This window comes from Excalfactoria chinensis, chromosome 3 (genome assembly GCF_039878825.1).
Source record: "Excalfactoria chinensis isolate bCotChi1 chromosome 3, bCotChi1.hap2, whole genome shotgun sequence".
NCBI lineage: Eukaryota > Metazoa > Chordata > Aves > Galliformes > Phasianidae > Excalfactoria > Excalfactoria chinensis.
Window position 1 is genome coordinate 46532964 of NC_092827.1, and position 24764 is coordinate 46557727.

A 24764-nucleotide genomic window follows, 5' to 3' on the forward strand; every position below is an offset into this window, starting at 1 on the left:
TGACCAAATAGCTACCTTGCAAATTTGATATTAATATTTAGAAAAAAATGTAGAATTTCACACTCAGTTCTCTGAAGAATCTAAATGCACCCAACATGTTCTACAGCCACAGCCAAAGGCTCTTCAGTGGTGCTGTCAAGATCCAAGAATAATTTGGGCATTTTCTAACTTCAGAGTGTTTGACATTTTACCTGAGCACTGTACTAAAGTACAGTCTTTTGGTACATACAAGTCACAAAAATAGCAGATATAACAGTTTTTATTACATGCTCAGCCTGCTTATTAAACAAATCTGTGCTACAGTTTAAAAAAAACAAAACAAAACAAAACAAAAAAAAAACAAAAAAAAAACCTTTATGAAAGAATCCTCTTTATTACAAAGAATTTTAAAGACTGCTCCACACTGTCCCTCTTATCTTGTTATTAAAACCATATTCTCTTTTTCTTTACAATACAGAAACATGTATCCCAAGTTAATATTGCTACTGATCCAATAACAAAAGGACAGAAAACACTCTTTTCTCTTGGCTACGAGTTATTTTTTCGCTCTATTTTCAACTAAGTTAGAGGAAATTACATATACTCTATCATTTTTCTGGAATCAAACATCACAGGTCTAGGCAGTAAGTCTCACAACCTGCCAAGTCCAAATGGAAGTATGAAAACTGAACAAACATAGTGACAAGTGGTGAACCACCCTGTATCAGATGTGGAAATGCTAGGCTGGCTTTTGACAAAATGATGTCTGTACTTAGAAGTCTGAACATATATCTTTTTAACTCAAATATCTTCTGAGCCTGACATTTCTATTTTGGAATTCAGACTGAACAATGAATATTAGGAAAACTATGTGGATACATGATGAAGCAGCACACTGAACAGTGCATACAAAGTAGTGATTAAGAGAATGCATTCATATGCTTTGACTAATCAAAGAGCAAACAGTTTCTTTAAAAATTCAAGAATTGTTTAAAAATGTAAATATTACAGAAAAAATGACTTATCTACTCATTCTTTTATTTCTTCTTTCCTCTGAAGGCAGAGCAAATTTCAAGTTAATTAATTTATAAAGATAATCATATGTAGGAGAAAACTGATCAAACTCAGATTTCTAGCATAAAATACTGTCCATTAAGAATGGAAGCAATCAATATGAGCATCTCTCCTCAGGCTACTTGGTTCCCAGAGTAATTGAGAGTGCTATGTGCTCTCTGGTCAACTCAAGGAAAAAAATAACTTTTTATCCTGAAACAAGGTAAATGCACATGAACTCACTCCAACTGTGAGCAATCCCATTTCTGTGGGATCATGCAGTTCCAAAGTCTGGGCTGTTCTCCTTTTCTCTGTTTCTGTGTCTTGGAAAAAATAAAACTAAACAAACCACCAACCACTGTAGAATTGAATTCTGTCTTAAAAGGTGATTTCTCATTAAAGATTCAAAAAGTGTTTGAGCCGATCTATTGCTCTTTACAAAACCCTTCATTAATTTCACATGTGCACAGCATTTCAGTATTCAGTTTTCAAACACAACTTAATTGTTTCTATAATAAAAATACTATTTTCAAATAATCTTATTATTTTAAGCTGATTAAAGTATTTTCAAAAGAATTACTATAAAGCATATAGTTTAAGCTGGTCTAAAGCCCCTAATGATATATAATCAGTAAATTGTCTTCCTCTTACCAAATTTATTAAAACAACATACTATTTCAAAAAAAAGCTTATTATAGCAACTTAATTATTAGCATTAATGACTCTTCCAAATTAATTAACATGAAAATTCTTCTTTATCCTCAAATAACTAAGTCCTCAGTTAATATCTTTCCAAATAACATTCGCTGATGCTTAGAACAGCTTATGTGAATATGAAAAATTAATGCAAAGAAGGACTGACTCTTAGAGTATTATCAATAGGATTTTTAGTTATTTTTCTCTCCTTTTCTGCTGTTTGTGTAACAGGTTAATGTTGCTGAAAAAAAGCCTCAGGACTGCAGAAAACTCTTCTACAATTTATACATGTTTTCACTACCTAAAGGACAGTAGTAATTCAGTTGGGCAGCTGAGGATTAGAAACTACAAGTTGAGACTTAAGCAATCAAGTCATTGAACAGACCAAGATGCAATTTTCATTCCATTAATGAAAATAAAACTGCACAAAAATCCCACAATAATTTCAAGAAAGTTGGTTTTCAAGTCCATGACATAACCATCTCTGCTGCTTCCTCCTGGCTTCTTGATTTGACCCATATTTTTCTTTGCAGTTTGTCTCTATATAATGAGTAAGACCTTCTTTTTCAGATGATAGCGGGCTCAACAATAACAAGAAATCATTGAACAGAAGCTATGCAATTTAATTCATATCCTAAATTTCTGCATTTTTCCTTACATGCAGGTGGTTATATTTTCCTATGCCACCCACTTGTTTGTGCTAACACTCATTGCTTTGTGTAGCCTTGTCAAAAAAAAAATAAACACATTTACTAGTTCACAAAGCCATGGAACCTGCAGTACCACTGCACATGAAATCTGAACCACCACAGTATAACTTTCTGTAAGATCGTACTGATTTTGTTCCCTAAAAGATGATGCTTATTAACTCTTGACATTATTCTTCAGCTAGCTTATGTGCCTAAAGCAGCCAAGAAAAATTCATAAATGTTTTAGAAAACCTAAGAAATGCCACAACCCCTTTCTTACTTGTGGACACGACAAAACTGTTTTTCTGCAACAAAGTATTTCAGATCTGTAAATTCATGTGTATCTTGTTAAAAATCTGCTGTCAGAGATAACGAATAACCTGACTGTGTCATATTGCACCATTACATGAAAAAAAATCCTTATAGGAATACATATTTCAGGAAAGCCTATACACAATACAGATAGTCTGTACACCTATTGCCCTTCATCTTTCAGTAACTCAGTGTGAAGAAGAGTGGAAAAAAAGGAGGCTCATAAGAAGGACAAGCCACAAAAGTGCAGGCAATGAAGATGCTTGTGTTAATTTTCAAAGGATAACAGGCAAGCTATTAAAGCTGTTTTTTGACAGAGGACAGTACAGGGAAAGAGGGAGACAGAAAGCCTGCTGAAAACAAATCTGATTAAAAAAAAAACCAAAAAACAAACCAACAGAAACATGGTAGCATGTTTCCACTCAAGTCAGAGCATAAAGCAAAGGCAGAATTCAGAAAATAATAGCTGAGATAGAATAACAAAAGGCTTTGGGAATGTGATTACGGAAGATTTTTGGTAGCAATTCTGGCCTGTAGCTCAGGAAGAGAGAAGACAATGAATGGTGGAAAATACTAAGCAGTGACTGTGTCACTGAAGGCAAATTATAGACACCATTCTCCAGTCACTCTTAGCACCAACTCTGAAGTGTAGAACTTGGAGAGAAGATAAACAGATCTGTGCAAACAGAACTACTTCTACAGTATAATACATATCTAAAATGTTTAACTCTTAATAACCTACTGAATTAAGAAAAGTAAGTTATGATAAAAGTAATGTGAGGTGTTGAATTGGTGGCTGCAGATTTGGCCTTGCTAAGCCAGGTTCTCAATGCCGGTAATAGACGCTTTTCTACAGGCTTAGACAATTAGTGCAGACAGTGGGTCTCTTGTTTTTTCCAAAGAACATTGTTAGCTCCCCTATCTCTGGAGTGTGAGACATTAGATTAAAATGGCAAATCACAAATTAACGAAGCAGCAGCGGATTGGTGGACAGAGTTGTGGCCGATGAGATGACCAAACAGAGCCAGGCTAACATCCTCCATCCTAACCCAAGTCCAAGAAAATAATACAGTGACCTTCATCAGAAAGACCACTGAGAGATACGTGTATCTAAAAGAGATGAGACTTGGGGCAAAGGGTGGGGATGTCAATCATTTTGGGGACTCATTGTAATAACCCAGTGTGCAGTGCTGATTAAACATACCTGCTTATATAACTATTTTGTGGTTATAGATTTTGATTTCTTCACGTCACTACAGCAGTTAACATTACAAGTAAATAATCCATTATTTTTAATTGCTCTATTCTGAATAACAAACAACTACACTACTCTTAGAATAGCTCTTAAAAGTTCTTCCTCAAATTACGTTACTGAAATAATTGAACAATTAAGACAAAAGAAAAGCAACATATCTTGCTGCAGTGTAAACAGGCAGAAGTAGCATAATTAATTTCCACACTTAAATAACGATGTGTATAAATCATTTGAAGCTTCTCTATAAATTATATTTGACAGAGGCGAGACATTAACATACAGCTATCCAATAGTTTTTCAACTTTAAACATTGGCTGAAATAACTAATGCATATTCAGTTGTGACTCCTAAAGTTTGTTTTTCCTACAGCTATATGTATCATTCACATAAATGTCAAATGCCTGCAAAACCTAAAAACCAGAGCAGGCATTTGTAAAGAATGAAGCATAACAGATTTTCCTCAAACTCAGTCCACACCTTCCAGAAGCATCCCAAAAGGGAGAATCTACCCATTCAAAGTACAATTATGAAACGGAGGAATGCAGTTATTGATTTCATCAGCATAAATTATGGTTTTAAACCCAGTGAAGCAAAATACTCAGGTGCCAGTGTTTGTGGCATAGTGTGTCACTAAAAATGTTTCAAAAGTTCTCTAAGAAGCAGGCATCAGGCCTTGGTATTGCAGAGTTGGCACCGCTCTTTCTCTTACAGCTAATCAGTCTTTGCAGACCCCATTCTCAGATTCAGGTAGGGTGGAATAGTTTACTTTGGAGTGTCTGCTATGATGCTATGTTTTGCTTCTAGGAGAAAAGAAATGTTGATAACACACAAATGTTTACAGTTGCTACTCAGCAATGCTGTACAAAGCCAAGACCGTTCTTAGTGAAGGGCCTGAGGACCTGGGAAGAAAGAGAATTAGGAGAGCTTATTTAAACTGGCCAAAAGGATGCTAGTAAATAGAGTTATCTCAACCCCCAAGTCCTACTTTTTTTCTTCCAATTCTCACCCATCCCACAGAGAAGGGGGGAGTGAGCAAATAACTATGGTGCAGAGCCACATGCCAGTTTAAACCTGAACTCCTGACACTCAACCAAAGAGTGCAAAAACAGTCCCACTGCTGGATACTTACCACTGTCCTTAATAGGGAAAAAAAAAAAAAAAAAAAAAAAAAAAAAAGTATTTTCTTAAAATCACAAAGATAGTGTGAATAAATTCTTTTTGATGACCACCATCAACATCACGCTGTAAGTTTTACCTATGACTTACATTATCCTAGCTACTTTCATAAGCTACACCAGACCTGTGATCATGAAAATGCAGTTGCTACAGCAAGAAGGACTTATATTACCTTTGTCTTTTCAGCATCAACCACTTGCAATTATTTATTTTTAGGATCTGAGGGAGCAGCATAGAGTTGCATCAGAGAAGAGTTGGGCTGGGTATTAGGAAAAGATTTTTTTTAACCTGAGAGTGATCAGGCACTGGAATAGGCTCCCCAGCGCAGTGGTCATGGCCCCAAGATGCTGGAGTTCAAAGAACGTTTGGACAATGCTCTCAGATATTTAATTTTGGGTGGTACTTATATGAAGCCAAGAGTTGGACTCCGTGATCCTCGTGGATCCCTTCCAACTCAGAAAATTCTGTGATTCTATGATTTCAGTATATTCTCACATATCACATCCCAAAGGCACAATCTGTAGCTCTGCTCTACCATTCCTCCAATGTATCTGTTTTCTGTAGACCGCAGTACCCACAACCCACTAGATTAATCTGACAATTATGTTCTGTCTTTAATACTGAAGATAAAGAAGTTTCCTTTAGTTTATAACCATATGGCCTTTTCTCTTGTTAGAGAAGTGAATTACAGTCATCTATTTTTTATAAATTTTGTCAATTTTTGTTTTACTTTTCTAGATATTTATAAACACATGTTTCAGATTACTGTTAATGTAGAATTCCTGTCTCTTCTGAAAATCAGCATCTGCTGAGGAAATTTAAAAATAAGTTCTAATAATTACATTTCAAGCACACAATGAACATGAACGAATATAAAGAAAGATTTGTTTATTGTAACTCACTCAGCATGTTCATTTGCATTGTCTATGCAAATTAAAATTTTAAAATGGATTCTCTGTATGAATTAAATTGCTTTGCCTAGATAGTTCTTCAAAGGATTCTTCAGTCTGCCCACATTCTAAATTGATGTTCAATGTGGAAATCGACTATCCTAAACGCTGTCTATTTCACACATCACCAAGTTTTGTAAACACAGGGATCTGAATCAAGGAAACAGTGTACAAAAAAACTGTAGCTTAACCATAATGTCTTGCTTCAGTTACTATAGAAATGATATAAATATATCTCATGAGTCACCCACCTGAGTTGAGCCAAAAGGTTAATCTTGAGGTTTGCATAGGAATTAGATTTCTAAACAGAGCTTTGCAGATTGACAGTTGCACAAAGCTAGACAAGCAAAACCAGACTGAGTTATTTAGCTACAAATGCAGCCAACAATAAAAAATCCTTAGATATTCATGAGATTATATTCTAAGGAGAAAAAAAAAAAACAACACAAAAATAAATTGACAGAGATGCTTGCTCAACATCTACAGTATTTGCATGCTTTGTATGTACCTTGTCCAAAATCATCTTTCCTAGGAGCTTCGGCAAGATAGCACTTTGGCAAAGGGAATGATGAAAACATTGGCCAAGGATATGGATCACTGCCCTAGAAAGAGGAAAAAAAGTAAACAGGAGATAAATTAATAGCATTTTCTCAATTACTACATATCAGGTTCCCAGAACTACTGATTATGCAACAAAATTATACCTGACACTAGAGAGCAAGATAAAATACTTCATAACCAAAAGAAAAGTTATAGGACATGAAATCCACAAAGTGTTTGAGCTAGAGCTTGTTCTGATGCATACCACTTACAGTTTTGATGCTGTGTTGCTTTTTTCAACCAAAAGGGAAATTGTAGTTCTCAGAAAAGCACTACATTTCCAATTTTGTACTCTAGCCGGCTTTCCTGTGGTGACAGTAATTTGTGTTTCGTCTTCATGAAAGCGACAGCCAGTAAGAAGCAGAACATTTAAAGGAATTGCTTAACAAACACTGTACTATTAGAACATCGATGAAAGCTCAAGGTATTAGATACCACAGGCGAAAAACCAAGAATAGAAAAAAACATCACATAAAAGGACTGTAAAAAAAGAAGAGGCAATGAAGAAAATACAGGAATATAAAAGTGAAAAATAGACAAATTGCATTCATTTTTATAGTGAGAAAAGAACACACTAAAATGAAGCAACACAAAAATTTCATCTGAATGTGGCAAGTCCCAAACACATGAAAACACCTAGACAGTAAAACCAACCTATTTTTTTCCATGGTGGTGGTAGACCAACATTTACAAAGCTAAAGGTGGACTGCTATTTCTTAACGATAAATAATTTCCACATGCTGATATCAAGAAAATGCTCAATCAATGAGAGTTAGAGAAATAAAAATTGTTAAACTGTGGGTTCTAACCTTATCTAGTGCTCTCGAAGGCAAAATTCTTTCCCGTGGTCCTCCAATAAGATTTATTCTGACAAGAACGTGGTTTCTCTCAACTGAGAGACTATCAATGATAAAATCTCTGGAAAACAAAACAACAATCAAAAATAACTGAAATAAAATCAAAACCAATTTATCAGTGTCACATCTTGGCAATTAGGAAACAAAAGAACAGAGCAGAAAACATCACATTCATTACACTCACATGCTCAGTAACTGGGGCAGAATAGAGTGTCAAAATTTGTTTCTTATTTGGCCTCGCAGCAAATTTCCACCTTAACAAATAAGTAGTTACTCAGAATTTAGGCACACACAACTCGCTGTCTGAAGTCACTGTGCAGCCCAGGATACTGAAATTTTTAAATGGAATAAAAATCAGTTTTTATACCAAAGTTTTTTAGAACATGGTAATGAGCTATTGTTCAAGGAAATAATGGGTCTCTTCTTCAAACAGTAATAATGGCATTTATGTGTTGAGAATTAGCCCACAATGTTTGATTCAAGTTCTGTACAGGCCCTGTATGGCAGACAGTAAGATTTGAGTTCTTAATGTTCACCATGTTAACAGAAAGGGCAAAGCATCAGGGGACTAAATGACTGTCAAGCTTCAGTCCTCCAGATGCACTGTGCATTTTTATTTATGTGTAAGCAACAGAAAGCCACTACAGCTGGAGAGATGACTAAGTTGTAAATTCAAAAACATCAAAGTACTGGTTACCTTTAGTACATGAACATAAATAATATTATACACATAAAAAGAGTAGCACAAAAATGTGCATTTACATCCACACACACAAAAGAAATGAGATTAATGCAAGTAAAAATACTTTCACATTTACATTTTTGATTTGGAAGTAGGAAGCAGAACAAGCTTGCTGCATCTTTTGTTAATCTGAGACTGATGACAAGCATGAGCGTAAGGAAAAACAGATGACAACTTCATTGAGAGCATCTGTATATTTAAAGCTGCTACGTTACTCACATATTCTGAGGAGAAAAGTCTGACAGTTAACAGTAGCATTTACATTGGTCAATTCTCACCCTGGTCCTTCTGAAGCTTCTGTGACATTTTCCTCCTGAGCAGTCAGTAAAACTTCTGACACTTTATACTGAGTCTCCAAGAGCAAAAGGGTATTAAGCTCACAGCATAGCACATTTAACAACCTGCAGAAGGACACATCAAAATGATGTGCATCAGTCAGAATACCAGTAATGCAGGATAAGACAAAGGTGAACACGTTTATGAGATCTCAATGTGGGAGAGAGAAGTCTCAGTAACTGAAAAACACTCAGACAGAACTGGGTCAGAAATGCTCTTATATATCCTTTTAAACCACTCAAGTGTCACAACCTTGAGCAAAAAGGGAATAGTTCCTAGAAGATTTTTCATTGGTCAGCTCAATCTGATTTTCAATTTATATCACAGAAATGGCACAGACTGAATAAAACATTCTATGTGACATGAAGAAATTATTGAATAATAGGCTGGTAAGGTAATTTAAAATCAGGCTACTCTGGGCAGAATGGAGATTGAAAAGAGACGATAAAAATATGTCTTTCCTTTAGAAAACATGTTCATAAGCACTCCTGCATGATCACATTTAACAACAGTTCAAAAACAATAAAATATTTAACATCCAACTAAACCAGCAAATTTGCTACTTTTCATTTTTATTTCTGAAAATCTCAAATTAACAGTGAAACTAATTCAACACACTTCATATGAATCTGAGGTCTTGTCTTTTTCTGTATATTTATCTGTTGTTACTAATACGGAAACAGAATAATTTCATTGAAGGTTTCCAGGTCATGCAAAATGAAACAAGTAAGCATTCTTGCTGCTATTCTTATATACCTTTATTACTATCATAAAACACATAATAAATTATCATCAGAATTATTGTTTGCATTTATGTAAGATTTGATCTGAGCTATGTCTTGTTTGAAACTTGTAGTCTATTAGTCAGTGCTTGTTTCTTCCATGAAATTCGCAAAATGCTTCTACTGACAATAGCAAAAATTCACAGGCTATTCCATGGATTATTTAACACCCACGAATTCTCAGCTGTGACCAAGGAATAAATAGCCAAGATAATATAAATTTCATGGGTGGAGATCATTGAAGAGTGGTGCCCTCAGGGGTCAATGCTAGGAATGATGCTCTTTAATAGCTTAGTCAGTGACAATGACGGTGGGGTCAAGTGCACCCTTAGCAAGTTTGTGGATGACACCAAGCTGTGCAGTGAGGTCAACAGACCCAAGGGCCTGGATGCCATCCAGAGGGCCCCAGACAGGTTTGAGCAAAGGACCCAGGAGAATCTCATCAGGTTCAATAAATCCAAGTATACAAGGTCTTGCACCTCAGTTGAGACAACATCTCCTATCAATACAAGCTAGAGAATGAAAGGATTGAACATAATCCTATCAAAATGGACTTCAGGTTACTGGCAGTTGGGAAGCTGAACATGAGCCAGCAATGTGCCCTCACAGCTCAGAAAGCCAACAGTTTCCTGGCCTGCATCAAAAGAAGCACAGCCAGCAGGTGATCCTGCCCCTCTATTGTGTGCTGGTGAGGCCTCACCTGGAGTACTGTATCTAGATGCTGAGCCCTCAGCATAGGAGAGATACAGACCTGCTGGAGTGCATCCAGAGAAGGTCCACAAAAATGATTGAAGAAATGAAACATCCTATGAGGACAGGCTGGAAGAGCTGGAGCTCTTCAGCCTGGAGAATAGAAGGCTTTGAGGTGACCTGATAGTGACCTTTCTGTATCTAATGGGGAGCTACAGAAAAGAATGGGACAGACTTTTTAGCAGGGTCTGTGCTGACAGGACAAAGATCATAGTATCATAGTATTGTGCGAGTTGGAAGGGACCTTAGAGATCATCGAGTCCAACTCCCAGGATTCGAGCCCTCTGTGTAGCAGAGCGGCACTTCTACCCCCTGCTCCACAGGGGGGGATTCGAACCCGGGCCCCCTGGTGTTGCAGACGGGAATTCTACCGCTGCGCCACCGGAGGCACACAAGATAAATGGTCTCAAGCTTAAAAGGGGTAGATTTAGGTTGGATGTAAGGAAAAAGTCTTTTACATGGAGAGCAGCGATGCACTGGAACAGGTTGCCCAGTGATGTGGTGGATGCCCCATCTCCAGAGACTTTCAAGGCCCGTTTGAACCAGACTGAGCTCCTTGATTTAACTGTGAATGTCCCTGTTCATTGCAGGAAAGTTGGACTAGATGACCTTTTAATGGTCCCTTCCAACTCCACCAAAAGTATACCAACAAAACCATGACCATGTGGTAAGGAACCTGTTTGAGGTTTCCTGCAGCTAATAGTTACCAGGAGATGGCCGATTTGGCTAAGGATGCTTAGAACATCTCTATCACACAAGGCAAAGCAGAAAAACAGCAAATCGCAGTCAAACAGAATTTGGTAGAAGAGTAAGTGACAAAATATGAAAGATCCTAAAATAAACAGCCCCTGCTAGGGCATTCAAATGAAATATTAATGGCTTAGGTCATCTAACAAGGAGACTGACTAAGAAGACTGTGTCTGTTCAGTCTGAAGAAGGGATGGCTATGTGGGAATCTTATCAACATATATAATAGAGCTGACTGGAGAGCACAGAGATCATGTAGCCACTCTTCTCAGTGGACTCGATGAAAGACAAAATATGTGCAAGTCAAAGCACGGAAAATTCTACTTTAACATATTGTGAGAGAGGTGAAACAGTGAAATGTTACCTAGAGATGCTGTCTTGTAGATACTGTGCACCAGACAGGATATGGCTCTAAGCAATGCTCTCCAGCAGAATCTATTTTGAGCAGAGCAGTTGGACTAGACAGTCTCCAAGGTCTCTTCCAATGCCAAACATTTGTATAATTGGGAAAGTTCAAATGTAGACTAAATTTTTAAAAAAACCACCAACAGAGGGCAGTCTTTTATAGAACAGTAACTAAAAACCTGAACACATGCTACAGTTGTGAAAATACAGCAACATAAATAATTTCTTCTCAGAGTTCTGCATTTCCTGTCCTATGTGCTACCTGTCTTTCTTGAAGGGTGCTTACTTGGTTATCTGCTTTCAACTATAATTTCTCAACTATTACTTAAAAGCAGAAATATCTGGTCTGAAAGAAAGCATGTTAACAACTATAATGACTTTCATAACTATGGCAGAAGGTCCTTTATGGAAAATAAAACAGCTAGTATATAGTTCTAGCTGCCAATAATAATAATGTCTAAATTTTTCTCACCTGAAAAGAATATAACTTAATAAGCATTAATAAATTTCTGATTTACTAAAAAGTTTATGAAGACAGATTATTCTTATGATTCTCAATTTTTTTTTTTTTCATACAATTTCCTTTAAAAAACACAAAATACTAGATGTTTCTTCTACTCACAATTCCTCAGCCTTTTGTTTTTGTTCCACCTTCAAATGATATACCACCTTTCTTTTATTTTGTTAAACTAAATTCTGGTTTTCTCCATCTCTCACTAGACCCCCATAGATTATTCTTTCTCACTATCTTAACATACTCTTTCCAACCTCAGTCTGATACTCTGCACTTCAGAGGTGCCTGCAAGTGCTCAGCTGGCAGTGAAGAATGAAAATACTGTTGGATTGAGTAGAACACTGTTGTTGCACTGTCTGTAGTGGGTTGAGCTAAGCAGCAGCACAGTTTTCACTCCCCAGTGGGATGGAGAGATAAGCAGAAAAGTAGAAGTGAGAAAATATAGGGGTCAAGATAGGCAGCTTAGTAAGTAAAGATGGGAAAAAACACAAGTGGTTGAAAGGTAGTCACAGAACGCTTCCCACAGGCAGATCAATACTCCACCATCCTCTGAGCAACAGCTACCTACAAGACCAAATCCTGGCACATTAAGTTTTCATTGCCAAGTACGTTATTATATGGTATATCCCTTTTGGCCAATATGGGTCAGCTGTCCTAATCTCTTGCATAACTCAGCCTATTTTCTGGGAAGTAGGAAAAAGTCCTGCTCCTGAGAAGTGCTTGCACAGCATCAGCCAAAACACTTGTGTGTTATCAACGTTGTTTTAGCCACAAACAAACAAACAATAAAAAAATTACCTTCATCTCAGCCAGACCCAGTGCATAGTACCAGCAATAGAAAATAAAACAAACTGCTACAAGCAGAAGTAGTACATCCACCACAGGGAAAAAGGGATCTGGCACATCCAAGGTAATCTATACCATTATCTCAATAATTTGTTTGTTCAGGCAGTGTGCAACTGTTGACCAAACCTGAAATGCGCATGCCTATGCTGTCTATAAGGCACTGTAGTGATGTGACCCCAAAATGGAGGACTAAGCACATCTCCAAAAAAGGTTTGTTTTTTTTTTCTTGGCCTGCAATTATTGCCTGCTATAAATGCAGGCATGGATGATTCAGCTTAATGTTAATACACAGAATGCTTTGTAGAGAGCTCAGTTATGGGACAAGTTGCGGTCTTTGCTTCTCTCTCAGAAATCAATAATAAAAACACGAGGGGAAAAAAAGAAGATTGGGACCTCACAGGAAAATTTCCTTCATGATAAATGTATATGGATACCACCAGAGAAGCCCGAAGCAAAATTTTCATCAAATAATTCCAACGTTGTCATCATGGGGGATAACCTCAAAACACTTAACATCAAAGCCTACATTATAAATTTGTTTCATTCTTTATTATGCTTTGAGCTCTTTCTAACTCCCTGAGCTCCAATGAGAACACCATTCCAAAAAGCAAGTTACAATTACTATCATGAGTGCCAGATCAGTAGATTACGGCTATAAAAAAGAGAAACTGAAAGGCACCTAGTTAGCTTTGGAGCATAACAGGCACGTGGAAACACCAACCATGTAAAGCTTTTCAAGCTGCCTTTGCAGATTGAACAAAAGTTGATATAAATGAGAGAACATGCCTCCACACATCATCTTTCTAAACAACCAAAGTTTATCACTGCCCCACTGAAAGCAAAGCCACATCACAATATCATGCAGTGTACTTGGAGTTCAAGAGTTAATGCTGAAGTTCCACAGATTGTCAATATTTCCAGTTTCTTGGTCTCAAAATAGAAGAATCAATTACAACTTCCAGAAGACTTCATTTTTCCATTTCCATTTTCCATTTGGAGGGAAAGACAAAACTGACTGGGAGTCACAAGGCTTTCCTCCTTGCACCGTGGTCATTCCACCTACAGCATTACAGCAAGGACTTCAATTTCGGAAACACTTACTTTCTCATTTCAATTGAATGATTAATATCAATTCTAATTACACTGTATTACGTTGTGTTATCTCAGGTTGCACTACTATAGTTAATAAATCAAGTTCCTTAGCTTGTTGTCACTGCTATCCTTAGTCCAGCCCCATATCCCCATCTTTTCCCTTCCCCTTCATTTTCCAGGGGCATGGATCCCCTTTGCTTTACTGTCACAGAAGTAGGCTGAACCACGGTGAATCATGACAGAAACCTAACAAATATACTAACATATAAACATATAAAGAAAAAAAAATAAACAGTTAATTATGTAATTATATAACGTGAAAGCAGACAATCCTGTTGCAGTTCCACTTCACTAGTAATGTGGACTCTGTCCTCTTTTATATTTGAATTATTAAACAGGAGTCAATGATTTGTAGGACATGTGCACTTCCCAGTTATCAAAAGTCTTTTCCCTTGCTCCAGTATGCACACTTAGTGGTAAGATACTGCTTTCCAAAGAATTGTCTACCTTTGGATAAACAGAAAACATGCTTAAAATTGTAGAAATTAATAAATTGTTAATTAACGTTAATTGAATCAATTCTCGTGTAACAGAAACAGCAAAAGGGTTGGTAGAAAATAACTGGAGGATTATTTAGGTCTTCACACTTACAGAATTCGACTCTGGTAGAATTAGAGAAATAAAGAAATTCTTTCTTTCTTTCTTGTGTCTTTTCCAAGACACAGTTCCTCCTTGCTATAACCATATTCTTCCCTCTCCTCAAGAGGAGGAACTCAATGGACATGACTTGCTTTAATTCTTGCTTTAAGGCATAATGATGCCTAATGTCATAGGACACGTGGACAGTTTCTTCAGTACATTCTCCCAGTATCCCAAAATCTGTTGCAAGAGTCGATGTCTTAGCTGTGTCGTTCAAATGTTAGTGATCAGAAGATTTTAGAGAAAATATGTAATACTGTTCATCAACTCTGGCAGTACAGAGAAGTAAAGGAAAGAAATGTGGAAGATGAGAGACAAGAAAGGTGGAAAGCAAACATGAAACCAGCAAAAGAATGCAATGCTTTCTAAATGGGAAATATAATTTGTTTAAATAAAAGTTATATAAAAGAGACTGGTTTAAAATAAAAAGACTTGCTTCAATTTATAATGAATGAGATCTTAAACAACTACTCTAGAACATCTCAAAAACCTTCTGCTAATCATAATGCCTTTTAATAAATAGAAAAAGTGGCCCATCTAAATAGCATGGCTACCTGAGGAAAAAGAATGATTATGATTCCTATCTCCCATAATTATAAAGCATCATAATTAATACTCCTTCAAATCACATGCTCTTCATTAACAGGACACATAATGTAAGTACAATTAAAGTGAATAAAATTATTTCGTATACCACAGCTACCTCATTATTAAAATGCAATTATATTTCAGGGAGTGAAAAGAATGCAGTGGTGTTTACTACCTCTGTTTCCTAAGAGCCCTATGTTATCTCACACCTAACAATCACATATTTGTTTGACTAATACTGAGGCAAAATTCAGGAGACTGGTTGATTTTGATGTCAATACATCAAAGTTCTCTTTCATAACTTTTTTTTTTCCTTCCTAGTTTTGTAGGACAATGGAAATGCAAGGGATGCACCAAGCTTAATGCCTTCTATAATATGATGTTGGTCAAGAACATCAGAGGCGGATGCTGGTGCTACAGCAGTAAAGACTGAACCTTCGCACGAGTATAGCATTATATTTTGTTGCAGTGTGACAGATGGCAGCTTGACAAAATGGCATCTGATGTGGCAACGTGTATAAAGCAAAGGGCTGTCACTGAATTCCTCTGTCGTACCAATTGACACCCCTCAGTGCTTGCTGAATGTTTATGGAGACCAAAGAATGGATGCTAGCATAGTGAGGTGGTGGGTAGTGCATTTCAGCAGTGGTGACAGAGACAGTTGTTCACCTCCACTGGTGCAGATTTTTATGAACATGGTATATGGGCTTTTGTTCGTAGCTGGTAAAACTGCATGGCTAATCATGGTGACTATACTGAAAATAGAATTTTGTAGCTGAGAATTTTCTTCATCAAATAGTGTTACTTTGCTCTTCCTATCTGCTGTAGTTTCCATGGAAATAAAGAAGGCATCACTTTTGGAGAGACCTACCTAAATTTAATGCTTCTTTTATAGTATCCTGAAGCAGTTCAGCAAGTAAAAAATTAGTATTATATATATAAAAAAAACAACACATATTTGCTATATTATTAAACAACAAGAAAAAGTTAAAATATTTATTACATGAAACTGAAACTAATAATCCAATACTCCTTTTCCACCTGCAGTAGGTACTGTAGATCCACAACCATGAAGCTTATACTGATGAACATGCGACTTAAGACTAATATTTGTCTCTAACTCTATATAAACACTTTTAGAAGAATTATACAGAGCACTGTATACATACTCCCTTTTCAGACTTACGGGCCTAAAACAAATTTTTTTATTGCTGTTTAAATTATGATTTTATAAAATAAAAAGAAGTCCCTAATACTAAGCAAGCACACTCTGTCTTTAAAAGTAAACAGTTGCAATTTGCATAAAGAAAAGTATTTGACTGAGTTTTCCATATACTTTCCTTCAGAAATGCAAACTGTTGAACAGAGTACTGTCATTGTTGCTTACTATCTACTATTGTGAGGTATATCAGTGAACAAGTGCAGTAAGCGCAGCACTCTCAACAAAGATTATTCTACTTCTGAATTTATGTGCAAAAGATCTGACTTCACAGTATCAAGGAGTTCTAATTAATTATGGCCAAAAGCAGGAGATAGTGGCAAAAACAAACAAACAAACAAACTAAAACATTCTTCATATGGTAAGAGATATTGGCTGTACAAATTCATATCTAGCTTCCCTGTATTTTTTCCTTTGATTTCTGTTGTATGGACAGTACTTCTCAGAGCAGGATAGAAAAGCTGACTCTAAAGAACTCCCTCTCAAGATGACAGCTTAGAATTCATACTTACTCAAAACAAACAAAAAGAAACACACAAAAAATTCAATTTTAGCATTAGAAAAAAACAGAAAAACCTGTGGCTTTTGGATTAAATTAACTAAGAAAACAACTACGTATTTTAAATTCTATACAGTTACACAATTAATAAACAAAACAATATTCAATCTCTGAAGTGCAGTATACATGTGGAAAAAAACAGAGTTGTGAATTACACTTTTATTGCACACTTTTAAACAATAGGGAAGTTTACAGGAGGTCAGTCTGTAACCTCTGAGTACAACAGATTGAAGTTGAGCACTCAGCTCTGGACCAGCTACACTACAATGACACCTGACTACATAAAGGAAAATCTGTGTGGATATGTAAATACAGCAACACATTATGGAATGCAGTTTTGGTTGTATAATTAGTATTAAATTTAGTGGAAAAATCAGCAAAATCATACTGTGACAAAACTATTCAGTCTTTCAGTTACACAATCATTTACGTATTTTATTTCTACACAGCAGCAGCGAGAAATGTAGTTCCTTTGCTCTAAACAGCTGTCTAAATTTTCAGATCTGTTCAACTTCTGATATTGTGTTTGATCTAAGTGTTGATGAACTTGATAATCTGGATATAATTCCATCAAGACCATACCAAACAAATGAGAGAAAGTTTGCTCTTCAGAACACAACTCCATACTCAGCAGGGTTCACAGAAAAGTTCAAGGAACACAGTTTCAAAAGTAACTGTATACTTCTCATATTAAAATAATAGGCTAAGGCTTCCCTGCAAGTCTTAATAATGCAAACAATATAGTAAGCATGGCAAATACCAGTTTAATGCAGAATCTGTGTATTATACCAATAGGGATTTTTTAATAACTGCATGATTGGTTAAATTCTCTTTGTGCAAGCAGCTGAATTTTCATAATACATGGACTGTATGCACTAATTCTCTATTATTTGGGGAAAAAAAATAACAATATAATGAGTCCCACATGTTAACAGAAAGCCATTAGGTCATTAGAAATACACATTATAATTTTTATACACAGGACTATATTAGAATCCCTAGACTTGTATCTTTCTTTCTTTTACATGAAAAACATTAAAGGGCTAAGAAGGGAAAAGGGCTTTTGAACAATAAAAGCAAAAAACCCACTACCAGAATCGTTGGTTTGGCTTTCAATATGAACTGAAAAGGGGAATATCTGACATTCTATAGATTTCTGTGTTTTTCCTTTGTCTGTGTTCAACAGAAAATGTCACTACCATAATGACATCCAAAGCTCTTATATGTTTAACAATATGGGTTATTTTAAGTGATAATAGATGAACTTATTGTTTCTTGTATCTGTAGTTACAGATAGTTCCGTCACTTCACGTGATAGAAGCCATGTTAAAAATACTGTAAGCATTAAGCACAACTTCACTGCATGATCTATGTATTTGCACCCATTACTTACAGCACAGGAGTCAACTGTTTACATGTTCAGATTCAACTATTAATTTTTGCAGATAACCAAAAGCTTTCCCAATATCATGGTACAAAAAGCATGTTTTTTGGCCTCAGAAAGGTGAAGCACAATCTAAACGCAAACTACTACTTTAAACTTTAAAACATTTCACTTTTCTTCCTCTTTACTTAAATCAATACAAGCTTTGTCAAGATTCTTATGGAGTCACAATAATCCTAAATGCTTAATAGCATATTATTTGTCAAGTAACATCTTAGAATTGATGGTTCCTGTCTAACTGCTGATTTCCTCAAAACAGCATTTATTACTCCTGACTTACAAGACAAAATACACTAATTCTACCACTGTTCATCCCTTCCACACTCATCCTTACCAGCAAATTACACTGTATCTTACGTTTCTTCATACGTAATATGAAATAAATAATGTTACTGTGATATTAAAGAACAGATACAGCTGTAGAAAGCTAATATTGCAGTACTCAACCATGTATAACCTATCCAGGTTATATTCTGCACAAGCAGAGTTGCCAGCATTTTCCATACTACAAATACAGTTTGTATTTCAATTGCACGTTACTTAATTTCAATTAATGTTACTTTACAAAAAGGAAAAATGAATAAATAAATGCTGAATCTGCAATTTGTATATTAAAATATTACACAGTATTTTAAAAATGTTCTCAACGTCATGTTCATGCTTTCTAAGATTTAAGTGTTCCTTCAGGTGCTTGAAATATATCATCAAAAGCAATTTTCTCATAATCAGTTTTGCTGAAATTGGTGGTTTAATTTAAAACTCTTTGCTTATTTTAATACTTTAGTATGTTTTTTTAAATGCACAATGGATGTAACATTCTTTTCAAACAGCTATGAAGAATAACAACATGCAATTTTTAATATTGCTTATCGTATTACAATATAACTACTTGCAGGTAGTAAGATTAAAGTCATTGATATTTTCATTTTGTGTAACATTTTTCATTCAATCTTCTTATGTTAGAAATAAAAGATGATGTGGGGGTAGAATTTCACCTTCATGAATAATAAAGCAAAACAATATTATCTTCTCAGAATCAACACATTCAAGCATGTTATGTACTATTTCATTAATGTAAACAGTGAATAAAAAAATAAGCATCTTACCGTAGACCAAAGACATGCGATTGTTCATAATTGAATAAGGAATGAATTTTTGCTTCTGAGTTCAAGATTATAATTCTGTCAATGATACTCTGCCAAAGAAAGACAAATGTAAAAAAGAAAAACAACAACTCTATTTTTCATAAAGATAACAGTTCCACAGGAATGTTTACTATAAAACAAAACATATTTTAAGTTACATCAGCAGTAAGAGGTGCTTTCCCCCCAAAATAAAAATAAAAAGACAATGGTAAGATGAAACCATACACAAGGTTAGGAAAAGAAATAACTTTAATTAGAAAAAGAAAAAAAAAAAAATCATTAAGCATACAAATAAATCCTACCATATTGGTATATCCTCTTAGTTGGTATTAAATCATGACACAAACATCAAACTGTTGTTAGATTTTTTAATGTCTGAAATGTGTATACATCTAAATTAATGAAAAAGCATCAAAACTTTTCATATAACACCTCTTAACACCTCTGCTAACACTATTTAGTACTGCATGTTTCAAAACATAGCCGTTTCTTTTCAGTGACCAGAGTTCAACATCATTCATGATTAGGCTTTGACGTTGAGATTTATGTCTTTTATCCTATGGCATCTAATGTAATAGACAATGACCTATGACTGCTTCCTACTTCTTCCACAAATTCAACTTAATACTCAGTCCCTCTGTTTTACTGCATATCCAAACTGCTTCTGAAGCAGTAACTTCATTACAGTAACGAGAAATATATTAAAGCACTCACTGATGTTATCTTTTCAGAGGCAAATAGCTTGTAAATAAAAAAAAACTGAAAACTCTTTCAGGGCTTTTTTAAATGTGAATTAAATCCCAACTTTTATTTCATCCTGTTTAAAAAGTATGGTCTCAGAGACAGCAGAGGAAGTTACTACTCAACTGGTTAGATTATTGTTATTGTATTGCAAGTGATTACTGTTTTAAAGATTTTCACATATTTCATAGAAGTATAGAATCCTTTAAGTTGGAAGGGACCCTTAAAGGTCATCTAAGTCCAACTCCCCTGCTATGAAAAGGGACATCTACAGTTGGATCAGGTTGCTCAGAGCCTAGTCCAGCCTGACAATGAATGTCTCTAGAGACAGGGCTTACACCACACCTCTGGGCAACTTATTCCAGTGCTTCACTATTCTTACTGTAAAAAGAAAAATTAAAAAATAAAAAATAAAAATAAAATTAAAAAATAAAAGAAAATCTTCTTAAATCCAGTCTAAATTTACCCTCTTCAATTTTGAAACCATTTCCCTTTGTCCTGTTACCACAGACCTTGCTAAAAAGTCTGTCCCTTTCTTTCTTATAGTCTGCAACAGATACTGAAGGGCTGCTATCAAGTCTCCCCTGAGCCTTCTCCAGGCTGAACAGCCCCAACTCTTTCAGCCTGTCCTCACAGGGGAGGTGTTCCATCCCTTGGATCATTTTTGTGACCCTCCTCTATACATGCTCCAACAGATCCATGTCTCTCCTGTACTGAGGACTGTCTCCACATCTGGACACAATACTCCAGGAGAGGTCTGAGCAGTGGGGCAGGATCACCTACTTTCTTTCACCTGCTGGCCATGCTTCTTTTTGTGCAGTCCAAGATATGGTTGTATTTCTGGGCTGTGAAAGCACATTCCTGGCTAGAATCCAATTGCCACCCAGCAGTACTCCTAAGTTCTTTTCAGTAGGGCTGTGTTCAATGCTTTCATCCCACAGCTTGTACTGATAGCAGGGATTGCTGCAACACAGGTGCAAGACCTTGCTCCTGGATACACTGAACCTCAAGAAGTTCTCCTTGGCCCACTGCTCAAGCCTGTCTAGGTATGTCAACCACAACAGGTGTCATTCACAAACTTGCTGATGGTGCATGTGATCCCACTGCTGATGTAACTGATGAAGATAACAAAGAGCATCGGTCCCAGTACTGACCTCTGAGAGACATCATCCTCACTGATCTCCATCCAGACCATTGACCACCATTCTCTGGCTACAATTTTGCAACCAGTTCCTTGTCCATTGAAATAGTCCACGTATCAAATCCACATCTTTCAAATTTGGAGAGTGGGATGGTATTGGGAATCATGTCAAAGGTCCTACATAGGTTCAGATAGATGAAAACAACAGCTCTTCCCTTGTCCACTGACACAGTTACACCATTACAGAAGTCCACTGAATTGGTGAGGCAGAAGCTTAGTAAAGTCATGCTGGTTATCTTGTATCACCTTCCTGTATTCTGTATGCCTTAGCACAGCTAATGCTTAAAGCCAAAGTGTCTACCTGGCAACAAAGCTCCTCCTCTCACACCTGCATTAAAGATAGCAGTTTCCCCCAGTGGTTTGCTGTGGGATTGGTGCTCTTCAACATCTTCATCTGTAATGGGCTGGAGTGTACCCTCAGCAAGTTTACCAGCGCACTAAACTGAGTGGTGCAGTTGACACATTAGAAGGGATGCCTCCCAAAGGGACCTCAGCACACTTGAAAAGTGGGCCTGTGTCAACCTAATCCCAGATATATATACAGACTGGGAGAAAAACTCCGTGAGAGTAGCCCTGCAGAGAAGGATCTGGGGGTCCTGCTGGATGAAAAACTGAACATGCGCCAGTGTGCTCTTGCAGCTTGGAAAGCAAATGGTATCCTGGGCTCCATCAGGAGAGGAGAGAGGGTAGCCAGCAGGGACAGGGAAGTGATTGTTCCTCTCTACTCTGCACTTGTGAGGCCCCATCTGGAATAGTGCATCCAGGTCTGGGGCCCCAAGTACAGAAAAGATGTGGAGCTGTTGGAGAGAGCCCAGAGAAGAACCCCAAAGATGATCAGAGGGCTGGAGCACCTTCCCTACAAAGACAGGCTGAGGGAGCTGGGCTTGTTCAGCCTGGAGAAGACTGTAAGGAGACCTAATTGCAGCCTTCCGGTATTTAAAAGAGGATTATAAAAAGGAGAGGAATCAAGGGCAGAAGGACCCTGATTTATCTGTTCAATATTCTAAAATATTTTAATATGGTAAACTTATTTTTAGAAAAAAACAAATTTATTTATTAGAAAAAACACATATCTCTTCTCTATTTTCCTAAAGTCAAAAAACCAAAAGCTTTTATTATTAAACAGCTGAAAGTAATAAAGGCCCAACTGGCAATCTGGTCAGTTGATGATGTAACTACTTAGCCAATAATATAAAGGAGGAAAAAAATGCTTAAATACTTAAAGAAATAAAAAGCATATAAAGGTGATCAAGTTCTGTACAATATCTAATACAGTTCAGCGTAAATATTACAAGTCAGATGCTATGGTGACATGACATGATTAAAAGACATATTATCAACATCATTTTCATCCTAAATCCAAAGCAGAGCACTATGCAAACTGTTATGAAAAAAATTAACCCAGTCAAAACTAGGACACACACAAAGCAATAGGATCTACCAACCAAATCTAGCTATATCTGGCCCGTTTTTTAATTTTTCTTTAATCTTTAGCTTTTTGCAATCAAAAACTGCCCAAAAAATGTGGTTACAACAAATCTGTAGGCCAGCTAAAGACCAAAGGTTTTGAGTACTTAAACTCAGCTACCATACTATATGAAATATTAAATAGTAAATATATCTAAAAATATCTTTATATATATATATATATATACATATATACATCATATATTATATAATATATTTGATGAAGATTCACCCCTTACCTTCCTGGTTCTCTAATGTTAACTATACAACCTGAGGTTCCTAACTTTGACTTACACATTTTTGTAAAGTACTTAAATGAGACAAGGCACATTCAAAATATCTTTATCTGATCTTGTTCAGGGAATTTCAATAATTGTATCAGTGTTGCTATTTCTAGAACCATTTAGAATTTGACCAAACTCGAGGAAGTTCCTCAAAACTGGGAAAAAAAAACCCACAACCAAAAACCAACAAGTAAATCACTACTTAAGATCTACCTTAGCATGAAATTTCTTAGGTATTTACCACCTCCATCATTCATCTCCCCTGCATCTTAGATTACCTTAAGATCAAGCAGTGTACATGCCAATACTGAGTGGACTGAAAAAATAAAACATTTTACCCCATTCGCTCCTCAAATCACCCAAACAGTTTTACAAAGGAAAAGACTATTAAAATCACTTCCAAACATAACACACACAATTACGATATACATTGTCTAAATAACAACTTAAGCTGTCACCAACCCAGAGCTTACAATAAGCAAACATTAAATTACAACAGTGATTAGAAGTGGTAGCTCATTTAGCAAAGATCTAATTTCAACTGCCACTCAAGGTCACAGATTAAATTTGCCTATGCTTTGCAGAAGAGAAAAAGAAACAGATTGTGTCTGATGAGTGAAGTAACTCAAACCAATTCTATATTAATATTATTTTTCTTAAGACTGAAATACGCCTTAATCAGTAATTTTCCAATTATGTTCTTTTGTATGCATAATCTATACTATTAAGAAAGCTTGAGGTGTTTCTACTTTTTTTTGTTTATTTGTTTGAATCCACAGTATGATTAAACATTATTATAGAAAAAACAAATACTGACATTTTCCAGCGTTTTCTAGCATGTAATTCTAAGTGCACGCAGAAATACTTACGTATGTCAGTTTATTCTATGGAAAGACATCCTCGTGCAAGCAAAGAAGTAAGATCTTTAAACTGAGCATAGAATATTATCTTTAGCATTTCAAAATGAAAATTTTGTTTAACGTGAATTGATATGTGCATATACTGCCCTCATGCTGTATATATTACAAAATGCAGAAAATTTAAGAGTCAGTAAGGAGAAGAAATAGCTTAAATAACTTTGTAACTTATTTTATTATTATAGTAACAAAATATACACTTTTTTTTCCCCTGAAATAAAAAGTATACTTACAATAATGTCTGTAGGTACTTCACGATGTGAATACATTGGTTTATTTGGTATATCCTGTTTACTCAGTAGCTCAAAAACTGCAGGATAAGTGAGCAAGTTTATCAGATATAGAAAAGTCTGTAGAAAGAAAAACAAAAGTGAAAAGAGTGATTGTTAGTCAGGTAAGCATAAACAAATATATGTTAAAAAGTATTTAAGTTCTTTTTTTTTTTTTTTTTTGTTAAATTGACTTGAACAGAGCTTACAAAATCAGACTGAAAAGTGTATATACAATCTAAAAGGGCAGTAGCCTCTGGCGAATACTTATGAATTATCACATTTTACAAGTGGATGACTTAGTAAAAGTTGAACTTTTTTCCAGTGATATATAAATGTGACATAGAATCACAGAATGCCTCCAGTCCAGCTTTTCATCTATCAGGACCCCCCAGGTGCCTTCTACGCAGGGCTGCTCACAGTGAGTTCTTCTCCCAGTCTGTACTTGTA

General features: G+C 35.9%; 1 protein-coding gene across 4 annotated transcripts in view; it reads right to left on the reverse strand.

Moving 5' to 3' along the window:
* Positions 1-24764, reverse strand: part of TBC1D32 (TBC1 domain family member 32) — a 78582-nt gene that overhangs the window by 23715 nt on the left and 30103 nt on the right. For all 4 annotated transcript variants that reach the window (XM_072333057.1, XM_072333056.1, XM_072333058.1 and 1 more), the window contains exons 22-26: positions 24279-24395; positions 19397-19485; positions 8588-8710; positions 7520-7628; positions 6619-6712 (exon numbers count right to left, since the gene is read on the reverse strand). In XM_072333057.1, the coding sequence (XP_072189158.1) occupies positions 6619-6712; positions 7520-7628; positions 8588-8710; positions 19397-19485; positions 24279-24395 (532 nt within the window). The remainder of the gene's footprint in view (positions 1-6618; positions 6713-7519; positions 7629-8587; positions 8711-19396; positions 19486-24278; positions 24396-24764) is intronic.